General features: G+C 39.0%; 1 protein-coding gene across 1 annotated transcript in view; it reads left to right on the top strand.

Annotated features, from left to right (window-relative positions):
• Positions 1-20,665, top strand: part of pdia5 (protein disulfide isomerase family A, member 5) — a 109,002-nt gene that overhangs the window by 37,526 nt on the left and 50,811 nt on the right. Inside the window, 6 exon segments of the mRNA XM_051958999.1 lie at positions 1,187-1,270; positions 1,419-1,464; positions 5,817-5,909; positions 8,509-8,569; positions 9,438-9,505; positions 11,998-12,089. Of these exon segments, the coding sequence (XP_051814959.1) occupies positions 1,187-1,270; positions 1,419-1,464; positions 5,817-5,909; positions 8,509-8,569; positions 9,438-9,505; positions 11,998-12,089 (444 nt within the window).

The raw sequence follows: 20,665 nt of genomic DNA, 5'->3' as shown, positions 1-20,665 counted from the left end.
ATTTCAGTTCAGTGAAGTTACAGTTGCAAAAAACATGCTAGCAAAACATATTATGAAGAGAAATACCGTAAATACAAAATACAAGCAATGAAAATATAAACAATGGCAGCAGTACAATGAACTTCATGAGCATCTATAGCATGGGGGGAAAATGTGTATATTTTTGTATGTAAAGAAGACATAAAAGTAACGCCTTATTTGAAAGCATACTTGCACATAATTGGTTTCTCAAAGAATTCAAACAAGCTTTTTTGTCCGAAGAAACAGATAAAATTGGGGGAATATTCAAAATGTTTCACTGACGACATATTAAAATTGATCTTTTGTGATTGAAGTCTGTATTTAATTAGGATTTCTTTGCGAATGTAGTAGAAAGTTTTAATTGAATATGGTTGTAGTTATATTTGTATAGATGGGTTTTATTCCAAGAATAAAATACTTGTTTTATACAGGGTGACACAAAAAAACGGGAACTTTTTAACAATCCATTAAAACCAAGAGTGATGGAAGAAAATATTTTATTCATAGTAACTGAAACATTAAAACATGCCATTTAAGAAACAATGATGGAATTTTCATTTTTTAAAAATTACTTCCTGTAGATGGCGTCCTCCTGTACGAATGCATTCTTGAAATCTTCCTGGGGCTATCTCAAGAGTAAAGTGTACACGACTCGACCAAAAACTCTGGATGAGTTAAAACAGAGAATTCAGGATGAAATTCACAGTATCCCAGCTGTGAGATGTTGCAGAGGTCAATGAGGAATCTCAACAGCAGATTTCAAGAATGCATTCATAGAGGAGGACGCAATCTACAGGAAGTAATTTTTAAAAAATGAAAATTCCATCATTGTTTCTTAAATGGCATGTTTTAAGGTTTCAATTACTGCGAATAAAATATTTTTCTTCCATCACTCTTGGTTTTATTGGATTGTTAAAAAGTTCCCGTTTTTTTGTGTCACCCTGTATATTTTGATAAATGTAATCTTTGTTGCAGTTTATATGAATGTTTAAATGAGGAACGCATTGAAAAGCGATTTTAAGCCTAATTTTTTTTTTTTAAATGGTGCTATATAAGTGTTTGGACTATTGTGCCAATCTCTATACAGTTTTTTGTGATTAACGAATCTGAGTTTGCTTGAGATTCCAAAATCTGACTGTTCCTCCTGTGTCTTTTAATCTTTCAGAGATTCAGAGGGCCGTAAACTGTGCAAGAAAGTGAAGGTAGACCCGAGCCCCAAACGTGGAGGAGCAGAGCTGCTGCATTACAAGTGAATAACCAGAAATTCAACACGCTGTCAGGAAATTTTTCCACACCTCAGTGCTTTTTGGAAAGTAATGCTATACTGCAGTTTAAGAAGTATGTTATTCACCATTTACTCCCGGTGTTGTGTGCATTGTGCCTGGTGTGTCTTGCAGAGATGGGACGTTTCACACCGAGTACAACAGGCCCGCTACCTTCAAGGTGAGTGATCTTCTGAATGCCTGCATTGTGTAACACAGTTGTCTGCTGTTTAGTATGTACTAATGACTCTTCATATTCATAATGTTAATTATTTTGCCAATGATTAACAAATATTATCTCCTGTGGAGAACAGTGTGTCTGTGTTCATTTAATTTATTCTTTTACTGAGATAACTGTTGCTTCACTCTGTTTATTAAGAATATGGAGGAAATGTATAAATGGGATTTCTCTGACTAATACTTTAATGAAGTTTAATCATATCTTCTTTCTGCATTGAAAGAGGTAAGATACAGTGTTAAGGCCCTCTTTGATTCTCCTATTCATACCAGTCATTTAATGAGAGAAGTGAAAGTATGCTAGCTAGATTTCTGTATAAATAAAGTTAGCATCAACTTAGGTTGCAGTGTACGGCACATCAAATAACAGTGTGAAAACAATGATGCAATGAGAAAATGTGAATCATTTGTAGTGATAAACTTGCAGAGAGTCATTAGGTGAACCTGCAGCTTCTTACTGAGTTTCAGCTCATTGTTTATCTGTCCAGAGTGCAACTGTACTCTGCTGGTGCGCTCTTACTGCACTCATGCTGTTGTTTCTGGTCACAGCAGGCAGCTGTTTCCAAAAGAAAAACTTATAAAAACTGACTCTACTCTACTCTACCGACAGACAGACCCAGTTGGAGACTTGTTTGCAGAGTCAGAACCAGATATTTCCCTCGAGATTTGGAATAGACACGTAAAAACCAAGGGAAATAAGCGGGAATTTATCAGGTAGCCATAAACATGATTTCAAAGGTTTGCCATATCAGCTTAGAGTCTGTCGCTGGTTTTTTATTAAACCCCTAAAACTCATCTCTGTGTGCCCCATTTGCACATTCAGAAGTATTTATTCGGGAAAATACTCCCTCCTTACTTTAAAATAACTTTGATGTTATTCCACATGTTCAAACCTGAAACCAACTCTGATGAATAATGATACAGAAAGACCCACCTAACAAGTTGAGAGAACTGGCTCTTTTGATTATGTATTAAACCACAGAAGTGTGAATCTGTGTTTTTGAGACTGTCATTAGTATACTGCATTTTCAAGATGGAAATTCTCAGAAATGCCATTGACTGCTTATTTCACTCATGATGTGTTTTTAGCATTAAAAAAGACATGTTAACAAGGTAAAATAAAACCTAGTTTTCACTGGAGGAGCGTGTCAGTCATATCAATTGAAAATAAGATCACTACATATTTTTAATAGTGAAAAACTGTGGTGAGCCACATCTGACAAGTTTAAGATTTGATGCGTGTTTGACAACCTCTAATTATATTATTGACAGAAGAGCGCGTCTGCTAATGTTGACATCCTAGACTGAGGCTGCATCTACAGTAATATGTTTTAATTGTAAAATGAAAATTCAAAAAGAAAACAATCTATATCCAGACAAGCATTTTCAGAAATTACAGCTATGGTCATAAATGCCTATTTTCCTGACGATCCATGTTCACAGGACATATGGATGCCAGTTATACGAGAGGTTGGTAGCTTAGTTGAGGAAAATACTTGCAATTGCCATAAGTCAGACCACAGATTTCATACTGCACAGCAGCTGCTTGCTTGCAGAAGAATGTAATTCACACCTGTAAGTCATTACCCATGTTGCATTAACCATAGGGATAGATCGATTAACCCCTGACCGATTACTGTGGCTAATATTTGGCATTTTCCAGTTATGAGTATGACCAAATATTGATATAGATGTGCTACACTGGGTCTGATACAACCTTCTTTCTCTGTCTGGAGTCACTCTATAATATCAGAAATGTCTCTCAAGCAGCAAAAACTGAAGAAGAAACTCAAGCTGTTGACACAAACCAAGAAATTAGCTTCTTTCACAATGGGTGAGGCAGATTAACAGCTAGTGACTAAGTTAGAAGACAGCCGTAGATCACAGAGTCTGGAAAACAGTAACTACTAATGCTTTAAGATATGGATCTTGGTGGACAATAAAAGTGGCATAACCTTGAAAGATTAAGAAAATAGAGACTGCATGATCAATCTCAGTTGATCCCTAATCAACAGAGCAGAGCATCCTAATTTTGTCACTCCTATTTCTGTCTTACATTAATCCATCCATCCATCCATCCATCATCGATATGCCACTTCATCCTCACTAGGGTAGTGGGGGGGCAGGAGCCTATCTCAGCTGACTCGGGCGAAAGTAGGGGACACCATGGACAGGTCGCCAGTCTGTCGCAGGGCTACATATACAGACGAACAGTCACTCGCATTCACACCGACAGGCAATTTAGAATAATCAATTAACGTGTCAATGTGTGTGTGATTCTGTCTGTATATGTAGCCCTGCGACAGACTGGCGACCTGTCCAGGGTGTCCCCTGCCTTCGCCCGAGTCAACTGGGATAGGCTCCAGCGACCCCGCGACCCTAGTGAGGATAAAGCGGTGTATAGAGAATGGATGGATGGATATTTTTGGACTGTGGGAGGAAGCTGGAGTACCTGGAGAAAACCCAAGCATGCACAGGGAAAACATGCAAACTCCATGCAGAAAGATCCCAGGCCCAGGCCAGGATGTGAACCGGGGATCTTCTTGCTGCAAGGCTAAAGTGCTAACCACTACTCCACTGTGCAGCCCACTCTATCTTACATGTTCAATTATAATCACACTTATTAATGAAGAAATCTAGTTATGAATGACAGGTTCTGTGCTATCAAATGCTGTTAAAGTATTAAATTTGTTGTACATCGGTATATGTAGATCAAATATAATAAAATAAAATATGTTATTGGTCTTTACTGATAACCAATAATCTCCATTGGTACCAGGCTATATCCTATACTGGTCGATCATTAACCAGTGGCAAATTCAGCCAATGTCTGGATTTCTTGATAACTAAATGGTTACACAATAGTAACTTGTCTAATCAGGGAGCAGTACATAGAGACAGAAGCAAGACTGTATGTCTACGTCCTTGACGAAAAGTCTCCATTTTCTTGCTTAGCTTAAAACCCAAACTATAATTATAACAGGGTCAGCAGTGTTCCATATTAGAGGTCGTAAAAGTGTAAGCTTGGCAGAAGTTAAAGTCTTTAAAATACAAATGTGTTAGTGCAGATGTAGCCTGATTATAACTCTATAGCCCTCAGACCCATTTTAATGTAATAGCTCCATCTGTCACTCCATAACTCTGTAGCAAAACTAACCTTAAAAAACACATTTATTTTCATAACCCATTTCCCAGCATTGTGTGACATCTATAGGTACTGTCATGATTTCACAGATCTCTCTAGTCTGCTAGGAATGTTCTGTTTCAACATACAGTTTAGTTAACTGACATAATCAGTCCCCAACTTCGTCCATTTACAATTTACTGAGCTACAGCTAAGTGATACAGTTGGTTTCCCACTAACTATAAGGTTGGTGGTTTGATTCCTGGCCACTTCACTTGCCAAAGTGCCCTTGGCCGTGACACTGATGGTGATTTAGGTGTAAAAATGAGCTCTAATTAAGATCCTCTTAGGATTGGAAAACTAATGTCATCGCTTGTTTTGTTTTCCAACAAGTTGCAAGAGAAACTCAGTATCAGTGCTTGGTGGTTGATATCACATTGGTGCAAATGCCCTGAGTAGCAACTCCCTGATTTGATTCCCAGCTGTGGACTATTTGCTGCATGTTATTCCCCTTATCTCCTTCCACACAGTTCCTGTCTCTGTCTGCTATCTCTGTGACATAAAGCCTTAAGAATTGCCCAAAAAACGGTTTTATAAACTGTCATAAAGAAATGTGGTAACCATCACTCTTTTGTATTTCCTTGCCATGATTATATTATTCTGTTTACCAGCGTTTGTCTTTCCCTGACAGATGGAAAAGCAGTCGCAACAATAAAACACCAAAAGTCTCCCTTTATACTATTACAAAGTAGTAACATCAAGATCATTAAATATTCCACCCATGTCCACGCATCATTGTTATAGCACTGCACAATGAAATATTTCCTGCTGTTGCTTCCACAGACATATGGTTCATTATATTTATCGAAAACTTTACCAATCCCATTACTAGACACTTAAAGGTACTGAAATAGCTTTGACACATCTTGGATGCATGAACATGCTAATCTATATGAGCTTCCATCTGGCATTGCCTACTTCACTGCCTGAACTAAATTTAGGAACAACTTCACAGTGCTCTTGTAAATCATCATCAGTCATCCTGTAGTTCATGGGATGATTCTCTGTCAGTAACAAGTTACTGCATGATTTAAGTGTTGCCTTTGTTTTGACAGACTGTCACTGATGCATCACTCTGACTTCTTTTTCTTTTCTTTTTTTACTCCATTCAGTCGATGGTAACATTTTTGAAAGACCCATCAGGGCCCCCACTGTGGGAGGAGAACCCTGAGGCGAAAGATGTCATCCACATAGAGACAGAAAAAGTAAGTAGTTAAACAATGTTTTGAGCCCTGGATGATTTATAAAGAAGCCTCTGCTGCACTACTAATTGAAGCCAGAAGATTAATGTTGACATACAGTTGCTGTGATTGCAAGACCACGACAATCTGAGGGTACATCTCTGCTCTCGTTCCCTGTTGAGGGTTTGATTATCTTTTGAAGCTGACACAGCAGCATGTCCATCTCTGCAACACAAAGCCTGGCACATAAAAGCAAAAAATATCAGAGATTGGTCATCAAAGAGCTGCTCAGTATATTTCATTAGACCAAAAAACCCACAGACCCATCCTTGCAGCCTGGAGATGTTTCCAGACAACTTTCGTGCAGTCAGGTCAGTTATCACCCCCAACGTGTTGACCCACAGCCTAACTACCTTGTAGATACAGTGCTTCGAATGCCCTTTAACTTAATGAACTACAGATCTGACAGTTTATGCCCATTCTTGCCTGGGGGCTTGGTGAAGGTGTCAACAAAAGATTGTGCTGATGTGCTGTTTTTGGAAGCCGCTGAGCTCATGAGGGTGTTTATGAAGAAGAGAAACTGTGTGGGAGCTGATCTACCTGCTGTCCACAGAAGAAAGTCCCTCTAAGAAATGGCTGAAAAAGCAGAGATGGTGTTTTGTTACTCTAAACCTTTGTATGCTGAGCAGAGTAATACTACACTAGAGCAAGCTGTTGTATGTGATGATACCACACTAGGGATGTCACCGTAACAGAAATTTGACAGTTGGTATTAAGATCACCAAATTTCTACAATTTTTGATGCCAATTTTAATATAGCAGCAAAAAACAACCAAGAAATTTCTTTTATGACAGCACAGTATTTGTACTACAGAGCTCTGCTAAAGGATACATGAAATAATAGGTGTGATAATTATGTGAGAAAAATTTCCCAAATACTACAAAACCAGTGGAATGTAGCCTTCAAGTATTTGAAACTAACAATACTGTGTTATGAAATTCACTCATCTAGTCTCCTTGTACGAACTTTGATTGGATTTTTTCTCACAGCTATAGTTGGTGTGAGTGTGAGTAGGTCTACTTTGTCTTTATTTCTTGGCATCCTCTTCATGCTGATGTTGTGAAAAGACCATTAGAAAAACCACAGAAATTGCTGCACACAAACACTCACATTGCTTTGTGTTAATAGGCTGAAAGGTAATGTTGATGGCCTCCTGAAAGGCACTTTTCTACTGGAAGCCCGTTTACAGGAACTGCCCCCTTTTAGCCTTTCTAATTTAATAGCAGTCTCAGTTCCAGCTTTGATCGTGATGTTAACTTTGACCGTGAGGGTGTCAAAACAACAACAAATTATGATTAAAAGCCCTAAGTCAATTTGTGCATATTTAGGAGACAGAACAGTGAATTATTAATTTTCCATGGAAATATTCAAGAGAAGACCGCTACTTGATTTCAAGAGCACAGAAAATAATGACGCTTGTTGTGTCTTGATCAGAGTCAATAAGAAGATTTCCATTGTGCAGAGCACACAGAAAAGTTTCAGGCTGCATTAAAACCACCTACAAATTCCTCCAGTAGAGAACAGCCATAAGTTATCAGTAACACCCAGCTCACATTATAAGCTACGTTAGCTTAAACAAGATAATGTATGCCTTTGTGAGCATTGTGTGTGGAGCAGTGCGAACACAGATATAGTTCACAAATAGTAACATTGCAGCATGTAAACATTGTAATGCAATGTTGAGAAATACAAAGAAACAGCTGAAACTGTGTGTGAAATCTGTGTACAGATCCAGATCTTTAAAATGCTTAGATAAGGTTTAGGGGTTTCCCATGTTATATCCAAATGTGACACAGTTTGCAATCTCGCTTTTGGGCATCTGATCATTGCCTGAAACATTAAAAATCTCCATAAACTACTTTTTAGATGTTTTTTTTTCCTCCAGCATGTCATAGCTGACTTGTTGCTCCACCTGTTTCAAAGAAATTACAAGGACTTCAGTATGAATGATGTTCTTTGTCTCTTTGCTTTTTACATACTTCCTGCAGCTGCCCTCATAAAGTATGGAATATTTCATGCAGTGTACATGAAATTGGGACATACTACTAGCATAATAATGCACCTAAAATTTTGACTGTTGCAGTCTGTAGTGCAAAATGAGCTGCCATCTGTCTGTGATCTTAGCGGCTCAAGTTTGTTCATACTTGCACAAGACACTGCTAAAAGCATGCTGGCTTGCATTCTGCAAGATTCAATTGGATGTAGTAGAATATCTGAATATTTTCTCATACTGTGTTTAATGTAGCATGTATCAGAACATATAGAAAACATTCACTGTGTGCTGTATTGTATAGCAATATGGATATTGGAATGCACCCAGTGTTTAGTAGACTGCTGTAACATAAAATTAATATCATGACAGTTTCAGAAATATGGTTTTGACCTGGTACTGAAGTATCTGTATGTCTCACAACATCCCAAATTTCATCAAAATTTGTGATATTTTTCTTGTGTATGTTTAGCTTTTTCACTTTATCTGAGCCATTTTATTTACTGTACACATGTTTATGCAAATTACAAACCTCCTTAACTTTGTCTTCATCTGCTCTCTTACTCTTGAAGGACTTCAGGAAGCTGTTGAAGAAGGAGGAGAGGCCAGTCCTCATGATGTTTTATGCTCCCTGTGAGTCTCCGAGTCTCCTCATTATTACAGCTTGACTGCTAGTAGACTGCTTGAACATGTTGTAGTCAGTACATAGTATTCCACAGTCTGTCAGTGGCTTTTATTGTCATCATGAAAATATCAAATTAACTCGCGTCATGATGTGCTTCATTTGAAGAGAGAGATGTCTGCTGTGTCAATCAATAAAATAGAGCTTACCAGGTAACACTGCACCGTTAAAATCAATAATGTGATGAGATTTTTGACATCCATCATACATGACGTGCTTTTTAAAATTACAAATAATGTTTGAACTTAGGAGTGCTTTCTTCTTACTGATGAACATCTCAATTATTTTTTGTAATTAATTCTAAAATATCAGAAATTTGCTCCTCACTTTTTCATACATCTCAATGTGGCATCTTCAGATTGATTGTTTTGTTAGAGCAGCAGTCCAAACACAAGGATGTTTATTTCCAATAGTGTAAAACAGAATAAAGCAGCAGACTGTCACAATACTTAACTGTCCAACAAAACTGTTGTCAATTAATCTCTGTTGAATGACTGAAGGATAAACCTACTGATCATTTTCCCATCTTGAGACATTACTTTTGTTCAGTCAATGAGCAATTCATTATCCACTGCTATTGTTGCTCAACAGTAAATACTTTACAAGGGTTTTTCCATGTGTTGTGCTCAATTATTATGGTCAGTGGTTTTCAGAAAGTCATATCTTTTACAGCATGCTTCAAGCTGCTATTTACACCGTAATAATAACTCTCCTCTAAGATGATGGGAAACAGTCCTATTGATTATTGTATACTTGTCAGACTTCCCATTGAGTTCCCTGTAATAACCTCTGGGGTTCTGTTTTGTGTTTTGGTTGCAGGGTGTGGTGTTTGCAAGAGAATGCAACCCATTTTTCAGCAAGCAGCCACGGAGACAAAGGGAAAATATGTAAGTCTGCTAAACCGACCTCCCGCACACTTTCTTATTGCATTAACCATCTCCAATCTGCTGCTGTTCGTCTCTCATGTTTGCAGATGAAATGAGTTGTGTGAGCGATGAATGTCTGCATAGTTAGCTTGGCAATCCACAAAAGTGCAGACATCCAGTCTAGATGAAAGATTCTCTTTGTTGTATTTCCAGTAAAAACATCTCCCAAGTATAGCACCTCGTCAACTTTTGCACCATAGGGTTTGATTTAGTACAATAATAACCCAGATGGCCTTTAAAGCTCTGCTCTTCTCACTGTTGGACTTAATTTATATTTTACCTGTGTCTGGGTTCACATCGACCCACCACAGCAATTACAATAGTTCATTCAGAAGTCTGGCTTAGCAGTCTGTTTTAATGATTTTATTGCTTTACAATACTGCACAGTTATATAGTCATAGACAGTATTAAATATGTCACTTGTATGGGTTTTATCTGGTACCTTCAGCCACTATTAAGGGCTGAAGTCCCTCCAGCTGAAATTTACAACATCTACACAGTGTAAATGTCAGTTTAACCTTCCCAGAGTTTGTGTTCACTTCCTAACTTTCCTTTTCCTCTCATTTTTCTGGGGCGCTGTGTGATGTCTGGGTCTGTTTTTAACTGCACTGGAGAGCTCATCCGCAAAAACAACCGGAGGCCTGTATTATTACCTGGGGAAACAAATGCTTTGTGCTCACACAGTCTTCTCCTCAGTCACCAGAGGGAGAAATAAGGAAATGAACGAAAAGATAATTAGTTAAATTTGTTTCAATGTCAAGCGAGTAGTGAATGTTTAAGCCTTTTAACTGGAAACTGTGGCATGCGTTACAAGCTTTCTGTGTTTGTGTGAGAGGCTGAGATAGATGCTTGGGAGTGTGCCTGCTATTCCAAGAGGCCAATAGTGCAGCTTAGAAGTGAATACTGAATTGGTGGTCAGCCAAGTTGTGTAACACATGTCTCGCCTCAGTATCATGGACACAGGAAGGTGTAAAGGTCTCATCAGGCTGCAGTAGCTGGAGGCAAGTTTTTTAAACACATCGTCGCTGTTTTTTAGGTTTACTGTGTTATCTCTTAATACCAATGTCGGCGCATGATGCACAGCAGAGATCCTGTTGAAGAACGGTGTCTTAAAATAGGTGGAGAAGGCACAGAGCCTGTTATGACTCATGGACCTTCTTCCAGCTATTTTTGTCATGAACAGTGTGGTGTGGTGTGAATTATTTGCTCAGAGGGAACTTGAAAAGTTGTTGGATTTGTATCAAAGAAATTTATGTATTGGAGGAATGTTTTCACACATTCATCATTTATTACCAACAAACAGAACAGCGGTGCAGGTATTGAACCTCTGCCTGCTAACTGAGTTAAGGTTCCTCGGTATAAACTTTGTCAAGGGGATGATTCTTACTCAGGAGATCACTTATTTTTGATAAACACAATATTGTCTCATATTTCCACATACAGAGATGTTCCAGCATTTTCAACTTTTTACTTATCTGTCCTCTCATAGTCCAATCCGTTGCTCTGCATTGGGTTAGATGTGAAAAATTTATTGTTTTTAGATCAAAATTGCAATTTGAAGTAATGCATTTACTTAGGATATACCTTGTGCAACACGTTTGACTCAAGAGTTTATTGATTTTTTTAAATGATTATTATTATTTAATTGAACTTGATTGCAGAATGTTTAATTTTTCAGTGCTTCCTCTTAGCTATGGATGACCAATGATTATTTACAGAAAGATCCTGATATTTTCTTATTGGAATTAGTTTTTCTTTTTATTATTATTATTACTTTATTTACAATAATTGCTCAGTCTTATTTCCCCTTTACAAAATGTAATACATACAAATTGGAAGCAATTTATACCTTTTAGTTCTCATCTTTGCACTAGAATATAGAGTAGTTAATATGTTGATCGTATCACAAGTTGAACTGCTTTATCACACGTTTTAAATCATAACATAGTGTTGAATTAATGTTTGATATGTGTCAGTAAAATCAGGAATATATAAATGCACACGTCATATTTTGTAGCTGCACACAAGTTAATATGTTAATGTTTCTAAAAACTGCTCAAAATGTTTTTTTAAGAAAAAGTTCTAACAGCCAATAAAAGATGGTTTTTGTGATTTATTTGTTGTTGTTTTTAAATCTGGTGTTAGGCTATTTCAATATGACTAAGTCAAATATCTTAATTATTTAACCCAAAATTTAAACTGAAAAGTTGCTAACATAAAGTTAATCCAGCTCCTCTAATCAACATTCATACATTTTACCTGACGTGATACCTAGTTTCACAGTGCAGAGTCCTTTCTTACTTGGAATTCACCAATCTTTTTTTCTGGATCCCTCTGATGGTGTCTAACCTGTATTTGATGTTTGATGTCCTTTCTCTTCCTTGTCTGCCTGCCTTCACTTCACTCCCTGATGACCTATATCTAATTTTCTATTTTATTTCATTTTTTTTCAGGTTCTGGCAGGGATGAATGTGCATCCGGCAGAGTTTGATGGCCTCAAGCAGGAGTTCAACGTCAAAGGCTACCCGACCTTCTGCTACTTTGAGTGAGTTGAGTCCTCTTATCCGTCTCACTTCAGGCTCAGTCTGCACTTCCAAGGCTCAGAACATCAGAGTACGGCCACTTCACATGGAAGTCTGGGCCTCTTAAACACCAACGGACATGATGGCAGCAGAGCTGCAGCTTGCAAAGGTGGCCCTCAAGGTTTAGAGTTGCTTCTACCTGGTGTGAAGGAGAAAGTTTTTTGGGCAAACTTTGGGATGATCTGCTATTCTCTTTGAAAAATGTTAACTCACAGAAGGGCGTCGAGGATGCTGGGTGCAGCTAAGTGCCACTGTCAGGCAACAAGGAGAACAAACGGTTGGTGCTGTACGATTACCAATGAAGGGGAGCTAAAATGATTAGTCAGGTAACTGATTAGTCGATAGATTAAAAAAAAAAGATCCTATTTCTTTATTACTGATTCCTCATTCAAGTCATTGTTTAGACCAAATTACCAAACGTGACTGTGTTCCTGCTTCTCAGTTTTGAGGATTTACTGGTTTTCTTACTCTCACAGAAGAATGAACTGCACGCTTTTATGCCTTATTTCCACATAGCTCAATGTATGTTTGTGAGTCTACAGGAAGGCCATTCATTCTTTCATTCCTATGGGACCCTCAAAGATCACAGATGTGTTTGTGAAGCTTCTCCTTTTGTTTTTGGGTATTTTGGGGGGGGTTTCTAGAATACATCAAAAACTTCAAACTTTTGCCGTGGGGTTTCAAGAGACCACGCTGTATGACAGGAAAGAACGAATGAGCTAACACAATATTCCGTTTCTTGACATATGACAGTCAAATTGTGTAAATGTATGATTAAAATGAAAATGGTTTGACACATGCCAGCCATTAGAGTCAGTTTTATTGTCAAGTAGGTTTTCATATAGAAGGAGTTTGACTTAGTGTTTTGCAAGTCAAATAGCAAATCGAAGGTGCTGTAAAATTAATTAAAGTAATATTTACAAAAAGTGATGAAAGTATTTACAAAGTGTGTGAATGATGGGTTTTATGTCTTGTAACAAAAATAATTCATGAAACTGGCTCTACATCTTGCAGGACAAGCTACTCATTTATTTTTCACCATGCATCATTGGACCATTGTTTGTTATAGTAATGCTCCATGTGCATATTCTATTAAAGAAACACAAAAAAGCAAAACAAAAACAATGAAATTAGTCTCTCTGCCATGGCTGCAATGTAGTTCCCATCCTACCATTAAGAAATGCATTTACTTCGGTTGAACGCTAGAGATGTAATTTACACATTATGTGGAATTACAAACGCCAAACAATGCTCTGTGGGAAAGAGGCGTCAGGCTGTGGAGTCCTGGTCAAACAAATGAGCTATTTAGACTAGGCTGATTTTGTTGGTGTTCAAGATCTCCTGCTGTGAAAATTAAGTGTTTTTTCCCCTTATTAATACGCTCCAGTGCAGTTTTTTATATGCTACATCATGGCCCTTAATCATCACATGTGCCAATGACAGTCTCCAAAATACAGATTTAGACACATCAAGGAATTATCCACCCATCCATTCTCTATACACCGCTTTATCCTCACTAGGATCGCGGGGGGTGCTGGAGCCTATCTCGGCTGACTCGGGCGAAGGCAGGGGATGGGATTTGAACCGGGGATCTTCTTGCTGCAAGGCGAAAGTGCTAACCACTACGTCAAGGCATTATATGTAACCAAAAAAGAAACCGAACAAAAAATAATCATGTCAACTTATGGGGTACAGGTCACCATTGTGCAGTGCAGAGTAGTTTTGCAGTGTTTGAACAGGGTCATTGGTGAGCTGATGTGCTTGAGCTATTTAGAAGTGAAGTTGGATCAAAAGGTAGAGACTTCGGCACAATCTAGGCAAAGCAATGGTGTAAACTTACATCTAGTCCCTTTTAAGGCAGGAAGATAATATTTTCATTTGGAAATAAAGTTTGAATATGCATCTTTGAATTGATATACAGATATGAGTTAGCAGAGGCTAAATCAATGACCGAAGTGGTACTTCAATTCATAGTCAAAGATTGTTGTAAATATGTTTGTATGAGATTTATAACTTGGAGGACTGGAAATTCTGACAGAAAAATACACTGTTCAAACAAAACAAGAAGGCTGCATTGGCGGAATGTGTTTCCTCAAGTACTAATGATCCAGGAACACTAGTTTATATATAGAAGATGATATCTGAGTTTCAAGGCTCATTAGGCACTTATAACTGCGTAGGGGTTCAAAGTATTATGACGCAGGATTGTAAAACAGAAAGTTTTCACAGCAAGATAGATTCCATTTTTTGTAACAACATCAGGAACATTTCTTTGATCAGATTTCATTGTCTAATATATCTAATCTGGATGGATGTGATGGTGTTATTGGCATTTTTGCTGGACAACCTTTAGAGCTTGTTCAAGAGCCACACACTCATGAAATTCGTTGAGTGGGTAAATTTTCCCACACAATGATGTTGTCTATGGGAAGACTGTCGTAAGCTACAAAAAAAGAGTGTTTTTAATGATTAACACGCTTGGCTAAGTAAAGGCATTTAATATACTCTCCCAAAGGTCTGTCATCTTCAAAAGCACCTTAAGGCCACATGTGACATTGATTTAGCGCTTTACCTCCACATTTCTTCAGTGCCGGGAAGAATTTTAATGCTGTTGATAATAATAATAGTAATAGCCTGCATTTATATAGCACATTTTAAGCTACCCAAGGATGCTTTACATGTTTAAAGAAAAAAAATATATATATATATATAATGGTGGCGGTGTATGCCAGGTAGGCAGCAAGACCTTGGTGAACAGGTGGATTTTAAGGGAGTTTTCTGAAGATCACAGTAGAAGTAGCTTTGTGAATTTCTGTCAGGAGAGACTTCAAAATGGTTGGAGGGGCTGCAACACTGAAAGCTGTGTGGGGTGGTGATTTCACAGTCGAGCATAGGGATGGATAAGGTTTGATAGATATTGAGGACCAAGGACATGAAAGGAATCTAAATGAGGAGGAGGATTTTGCTTGAGATACAGAACCTGACAAGGAGCCAGTAAAGGTGAATGAGGGTGAAGGTGGTGTGTTGCTAGTTTGGTGCAAGTGAGAGCCCTGGCAGCTGAGTTCTGCCCATACTGGAGCCTTTCTATGGCTTTTCTAGGTGGGACTTCATTGCAGTAGTCCAGATGTGAGGTGATGGGGATGTACAGTGGGTACGGAAAGTATTCAGACCCCTTGAAATTTTTCACTCTGTGTCATTGCAGCCATTTGCCAAAATCAAAAAAGTTCATTTTATTTCTCATTAATGTACACTCAGCACCCCATCTTGACAGAAAAAAAACAGAAATGTAGAAATTTTTGCAAATTTATTAAAAAAAGAAAAACTGAAATATCACATGGTCAGAAGTATTCAGACCCTTTGCAGCGACATTCATATTTAACTCACATGCTGTCCATTTCTTCTGATCCTCCTCTAGATGGTTCTGCTTCTTTATTGGAGTCCAGCTGTGTTTAAGTAAACTGATTGGACTTGATTAGGAAAGGCACTCACCTGTCTATATAAGACCTTACAGCTCACAGTGCATGTCAGAGCAAATGAGAATCATGAGGTGGAAGGAACTGCCCAAGGAGCTCAGAGACAGAATTGTGGCAAGGCACAGATCTGGCCAAGGTTACAAAAGAATTTCTGCAGCACTCAAGGTTCCTAAGAGCGCAGTGGCCTCCATAATCCTCAAATGGAAGAAGTTTGGGACGACCACAACTCTTCCTAGACCTGGCCGTCCAGCCAAACTGAGCAATGGTGGAAGAAGAGCCTTGGTGAGAGAGGTAAAGAAGAACCCAAAGATCACTGTGGCTGAGCTCCAGAGATGCAGTCGGGAGATAGGTAGGGCCCTATAAAATCTGTTTTATTTTTTCCCAAATTCCGTTTTTTTCCATTTTAATTTTTGGAAATTCCATTTTTTTTCCATTTTAATTCTACTGCATTTTGCTCTTTTTTTTCACGACCAAAAACAGTGTGTTATTAATGTAAATGACTAAAATGTATGCAAATTAAATATAAATTAACTTACATTTATTGAGGTGACAGACAACACATTTCCTCAATATGGCAAAATTAAAGTGCATCAAAAACAAGCAGCAAGTAAAAAAAAAACATTTGTTGACTTGTAATAAAACAACAACCAAACATTTGAAACTTCTTTTAAAGTGACTTAAACAAGCTATTTAAGCTGTAGGACTAGTTAGTCCTTGTGAGCTACTCTCTTCAAGTTTCCCACCTATCAGAGACATCACCATTGAAATACCATTGTGTTGAGTTCAGTGAGTGTCTCTCTCTTGTCTGTGAGAAGAATTTTGTATTTGCTGAAGCTCAAACACTCGCGGCAGGTGAATTTGGCGAAGGCTGCTAACATTTTCAGGTAGGGCTCCTCCCTGTTTGCAGTGCTTCAGTAGAAACGGACGCATCTTTTCCAAGTGGATGTCAGCCTCAGCACACATAGCCACAAAATCTCCAATAAAATCTTTTCTTGAGTCCGATGAATTGAATGTAGACGCAGTAATGCACGTTTGTGGGGACTTGGTTTTGCTAGCATTACTATAGAACTTTTCCTTGTTTCTCACATGGCTTTTGGACAGTATGTGGTCACTGCACGTATTTTTACGTTTCCAGTCAATGGAATGTTGACAAAATCTGCAAAACAACTGTTCACCTGACACAAAAGTCGTTCAGGAACTGCTCAGCTCCGTGCTGGGGGGGTTAGCGTCGAGTTTCGCAGTTTTTTCACCGACTAAGACAGAACCACAGGGAGCCACTTTGCCATGCTTACAATGTTTTGAAGGGGGAGGGGCTCAGTCTTTGGAAGGGACCAGGCGTGAACTAACCGTGACGTCACCCGTTGGTTTCAACACAGAAAAAATGAAGTCCGGATTTTGCTACTTCCTGGTCGCCATTTTGGATTTTTTGGAGCCAGTGACGTAAAAAGCGTCATCAAACAGGCTGGACCGGAGAGCAACTCGGGGCAGGACCAGTCAATGGGACTGTCTATCAAGTATAGCTACGCCCCCTGGCTCTGCCAACTTTAACGATTTATTTAAAATTCAGTATTTATTTTAAGATCGGCCACCTGATCTCTCATTTTGACCATGAAAACTAACGGGAAAAAAATCCTGAGCTGTAGAAAATCAGGCTATCAAATTTTATTTTTTCCAAAAATGAATTGGGGTCTATGGAGCAAAAGCTTGTTGAAGCCAACCCTAGCGGACGGCGTGATATTGCAAGTTTTGACACTTGTGGGTGGGCTTCAATTTTGGAGCCAGATGCTACGTCCATCTTTATATACAGTCTATGGAAGGGACTTGCTGTGTCACCCAGATTTGCTTCCCTCCATGCTGTTTTCCCAAGACTTACATTCCTGTTCCACATGAAAACAGCATTGTAGTGAAATTATGTCAAATTCCGTGATATTCCACATTTAAACATAGATTCCGTTTTTAACGGCGAATTCCGCGATTCCGTCCGCGATTCCGTGATCGCGGAAATCATAGGGCCCTAGATAGGAGAAAGTTCCACAAAGTCAACTATTACTGCAGCCCTCCACCAGTCTGGGCTTTATGGCAGAGTGGCCCGACGGAAGCCTCAGTGCAAGACACATGAAAGCCCGCATAAAGTTTGCCAAAAAACACATGAAGGAATCCCAGACGATGAGAAATAAGATTCTCTGGTCTGATGAGACCAAGATTGAACTTTTTGGTGTTAATTCTAAGTGGTATGTGTGGAGAAAACCAGGCACTGCTCATCACCTGCCCAATACAATCCCTACAGTGAAACATGGTGGTGGGAGCATCATGTTGTGGGGGTGTTTTTCAGCTGCAGGGACAGGACGACTGGTTGCAATTAAAGGAAGGATGAATGCGTTCAAGTACAGAGATATCCTGGAGGAAAACCTCTTCCAGAGTGCTCAGGACCTCAGACTGGGCCGAAGGTTCACCTTTCAACAGGACAATGACCCTAAGCACACAGCCAAAATAACAAAGGAGTGGCTTCAGAACAACTCTGTGACCGTTCTTGACTGGCCCAGCCAGAGCCCTGACCTAAACCCAATTGAGCATCTCTGGAGAGACCTCAAAATGGCTGTCCACCAACATTCACCATCCAACCTGACAGAACTGGAGAGGATCTGCAAGGAAGAATGGCAGAGGATCCCCAAATCCAGGTGTGAAAAACTTATTGCGTAATTCCCAAGAAGACTCATGGATGTGCTGGCTGAAAAGGGTGCTTCTACTCAATACTGAGCACAAGGTCTGAATACTTCTGACCATGTGATATTTCAGTTTTTCTTTTTTAATAAATTTGCCAAAATTTCTACATTTCAGTTTTTTTCTGTCAAGATGGGGTGCTGAGTGTACATTAATGAGAAATAAAATGAACTTTTTTGATTTTTGGCAAATGGCTGCAATGACACAGAGAGTGAAAAATTTCAAGGGGTCTGAATACTTTCCGTATCCACTGTAAGCGATGATCAAGTCTCATAATTTTAGTTCGTCCCCAACGTCGAAATATGCATAAAAACTCACGCATACAAACACTCCTAGTTTGTATCCACAAACCCAGTCAAGGCTGAGAGTGTGACTGATTGTGTTTGCAGACCCCCCTCCACGCTGGAGCGTCTCCGTGCTGTCCTCATATTTACAGTGCTGTTAAGTGCTTGCGCTCTGTAGCTTCCGCTCTGTTCTCTGCTTCTTTGTGTTGTTGTTTTTCTTGTCTGTAGAAGTAATGGAGATGCAGATATAAAGATGAGACAGAGAAAAAGGGCTATGACATGCAGCAAGGGGTCAAATATGGACATTGCGATTTTGTGGTATGCACCCTAACCATTAGGCTGCTGAATTGCCACTGTGCTCTGCATCTTATTTCTCCTTCACCGCTTTATAAATCCCCATTTCCACATTAAACACTCTCTCATTCTAGCCTGGCCTTTTAATTAGACCGGGACTGATTAAGTGCCTCTGTGGTTAGTCAGTGTGTGTGCGCTCTTGCCCTCTTCCTGTACGTGTGGACTTCTTTCTTGGTTGTGTAGTGTATGTGCAGGTACACGTGCATGCCTGTGCACTGTGTGCAGCTGAGCCGGAGTCAGTCTGTTAGCTGGAAGTGCATTAGTGTCAGTGTGAGGCTAGCTAACGACCATTCAAGACCATTGGCTTCAGTAATGAGCCCCTCACTGATAAACAGCAGCTAATCACAGCAGGGTAAATCAGCATCGACACCGCCGGAGTTATCTCGCCATTGCACCCGCTGTAGGACTAAGTTTTCAAGATCTTTTTACATTTTCATTCCTGCAGATTCAAAAAGCTTTATGATCCAACAATATGGCACACCTCAGGTTTGTATCAAAACAACAAGCAAAACTGAAACTATTTCAGCTTCTTTGTCCTTGCAAGGTCCTTAACTAAGAAAAACACCGACGACTGTCGGCTAAATGATATTTATTTAAATTTTTTTCAACGTGATTCTACAAGGTTTTGGTGTACTTTATAGCACCAGAGATAAAGCAAGTGAATGTAGGCTTGATCATAAATCTCACTGAGTGAATTCCGAGCAGCCACTCTTGGCTACAGAAGTCAGTTCACTTAAGATGCAAGTGTTGAGCTTCAAATCCAGTGTGTGTAATCATGTATCACCTTTAATAGTGTCCGCTCTGTGTCTCTGGAGCTGTTACTGCAGTCGTCACCACCCTCTGTGTTTGCAGAATCACTCTGCCCACAGCCAGTAACTACTGACACTGATCCTTCAGCACTGGGCTGAGACACCATGTCCGCTTTTCAGCCTTCACTTAGTTACAGTGGATGGAGTAGATTAACTCATTCCTACGAGGAAAATCTGCTCAAATTTTGAATCTTTTCAGACTGTGGAGCTGTGAGAATGCTCCTAGCTCATTCCAAATGCATTACAACAGGCCACTCACATTCTCTGTATGCACTTTTAAGCTTAACATATAAAATACAAGACAGAGGGAAGCATATAAATCATTGTCAAACTTTTGGTCGAAGCCTTTTCCAGATTTACAAAACACTTCCTTTTGGCTTTGAACTGTTGTTTCTAAGAGGTCTGACCCAGCTGTTTTTTAAAGCAACTGGACTATTTTAGGTTTGTTCTGAATTGTTGAAGAATCTATCTTTGTGTTCCTTACACATGACCTGCATTACTGGGTCTCTACAGTGTCAATACAGTAGGAATATCAAACCTCACCGCTTTTGAGTTCTGAGATGTGTCCTCAGCATCACATATTAAAAATAGTTGAGAATCCAAAGTTGTCCTTACAAAGCTTACTTATGAATATTTTGACCAGACACATTGTGATTTAAGTAAACAATTTAATTTGCAAAACAAAAATAACACTTATCTAGAAACCATCAGTTGCTCCAGAAACATTGTTTTTTCCTTAAATTCCCTGCCCTTTTGACTGTATATACAGACTGATAGGATTTTTGGGACCGATGCCAAATATTAGTAATTAAGGATGCCAGTGTACATCAAAATTTAGAATAAAAGCATTCAACAAAAATTTGCTTTAAAAAACAAAAGTATTTTGTGTAGCAGACTG

The sequence above is a fragment of the Acanthochromis polyacanthus genome, chromosome 14 (genome assembly GCF_021347895.1).
Source record: "Acanthochromis polyacanthus isolate Apoly-LR-REF ecotype Palm Island chromosome 14, KAUST_Apoly_ChrSc, whole genome shotgun sequence".
Classification (NCBI taxonomy): Eukaryota; Metazoa; Chordata; class Actinopteri; family Pomacentridae; genus Acanthochromis; species Acanthochromis polyacanthus.
This window is presented reverse-complemented; position numbering and strand designations above follow the sequence as displayed.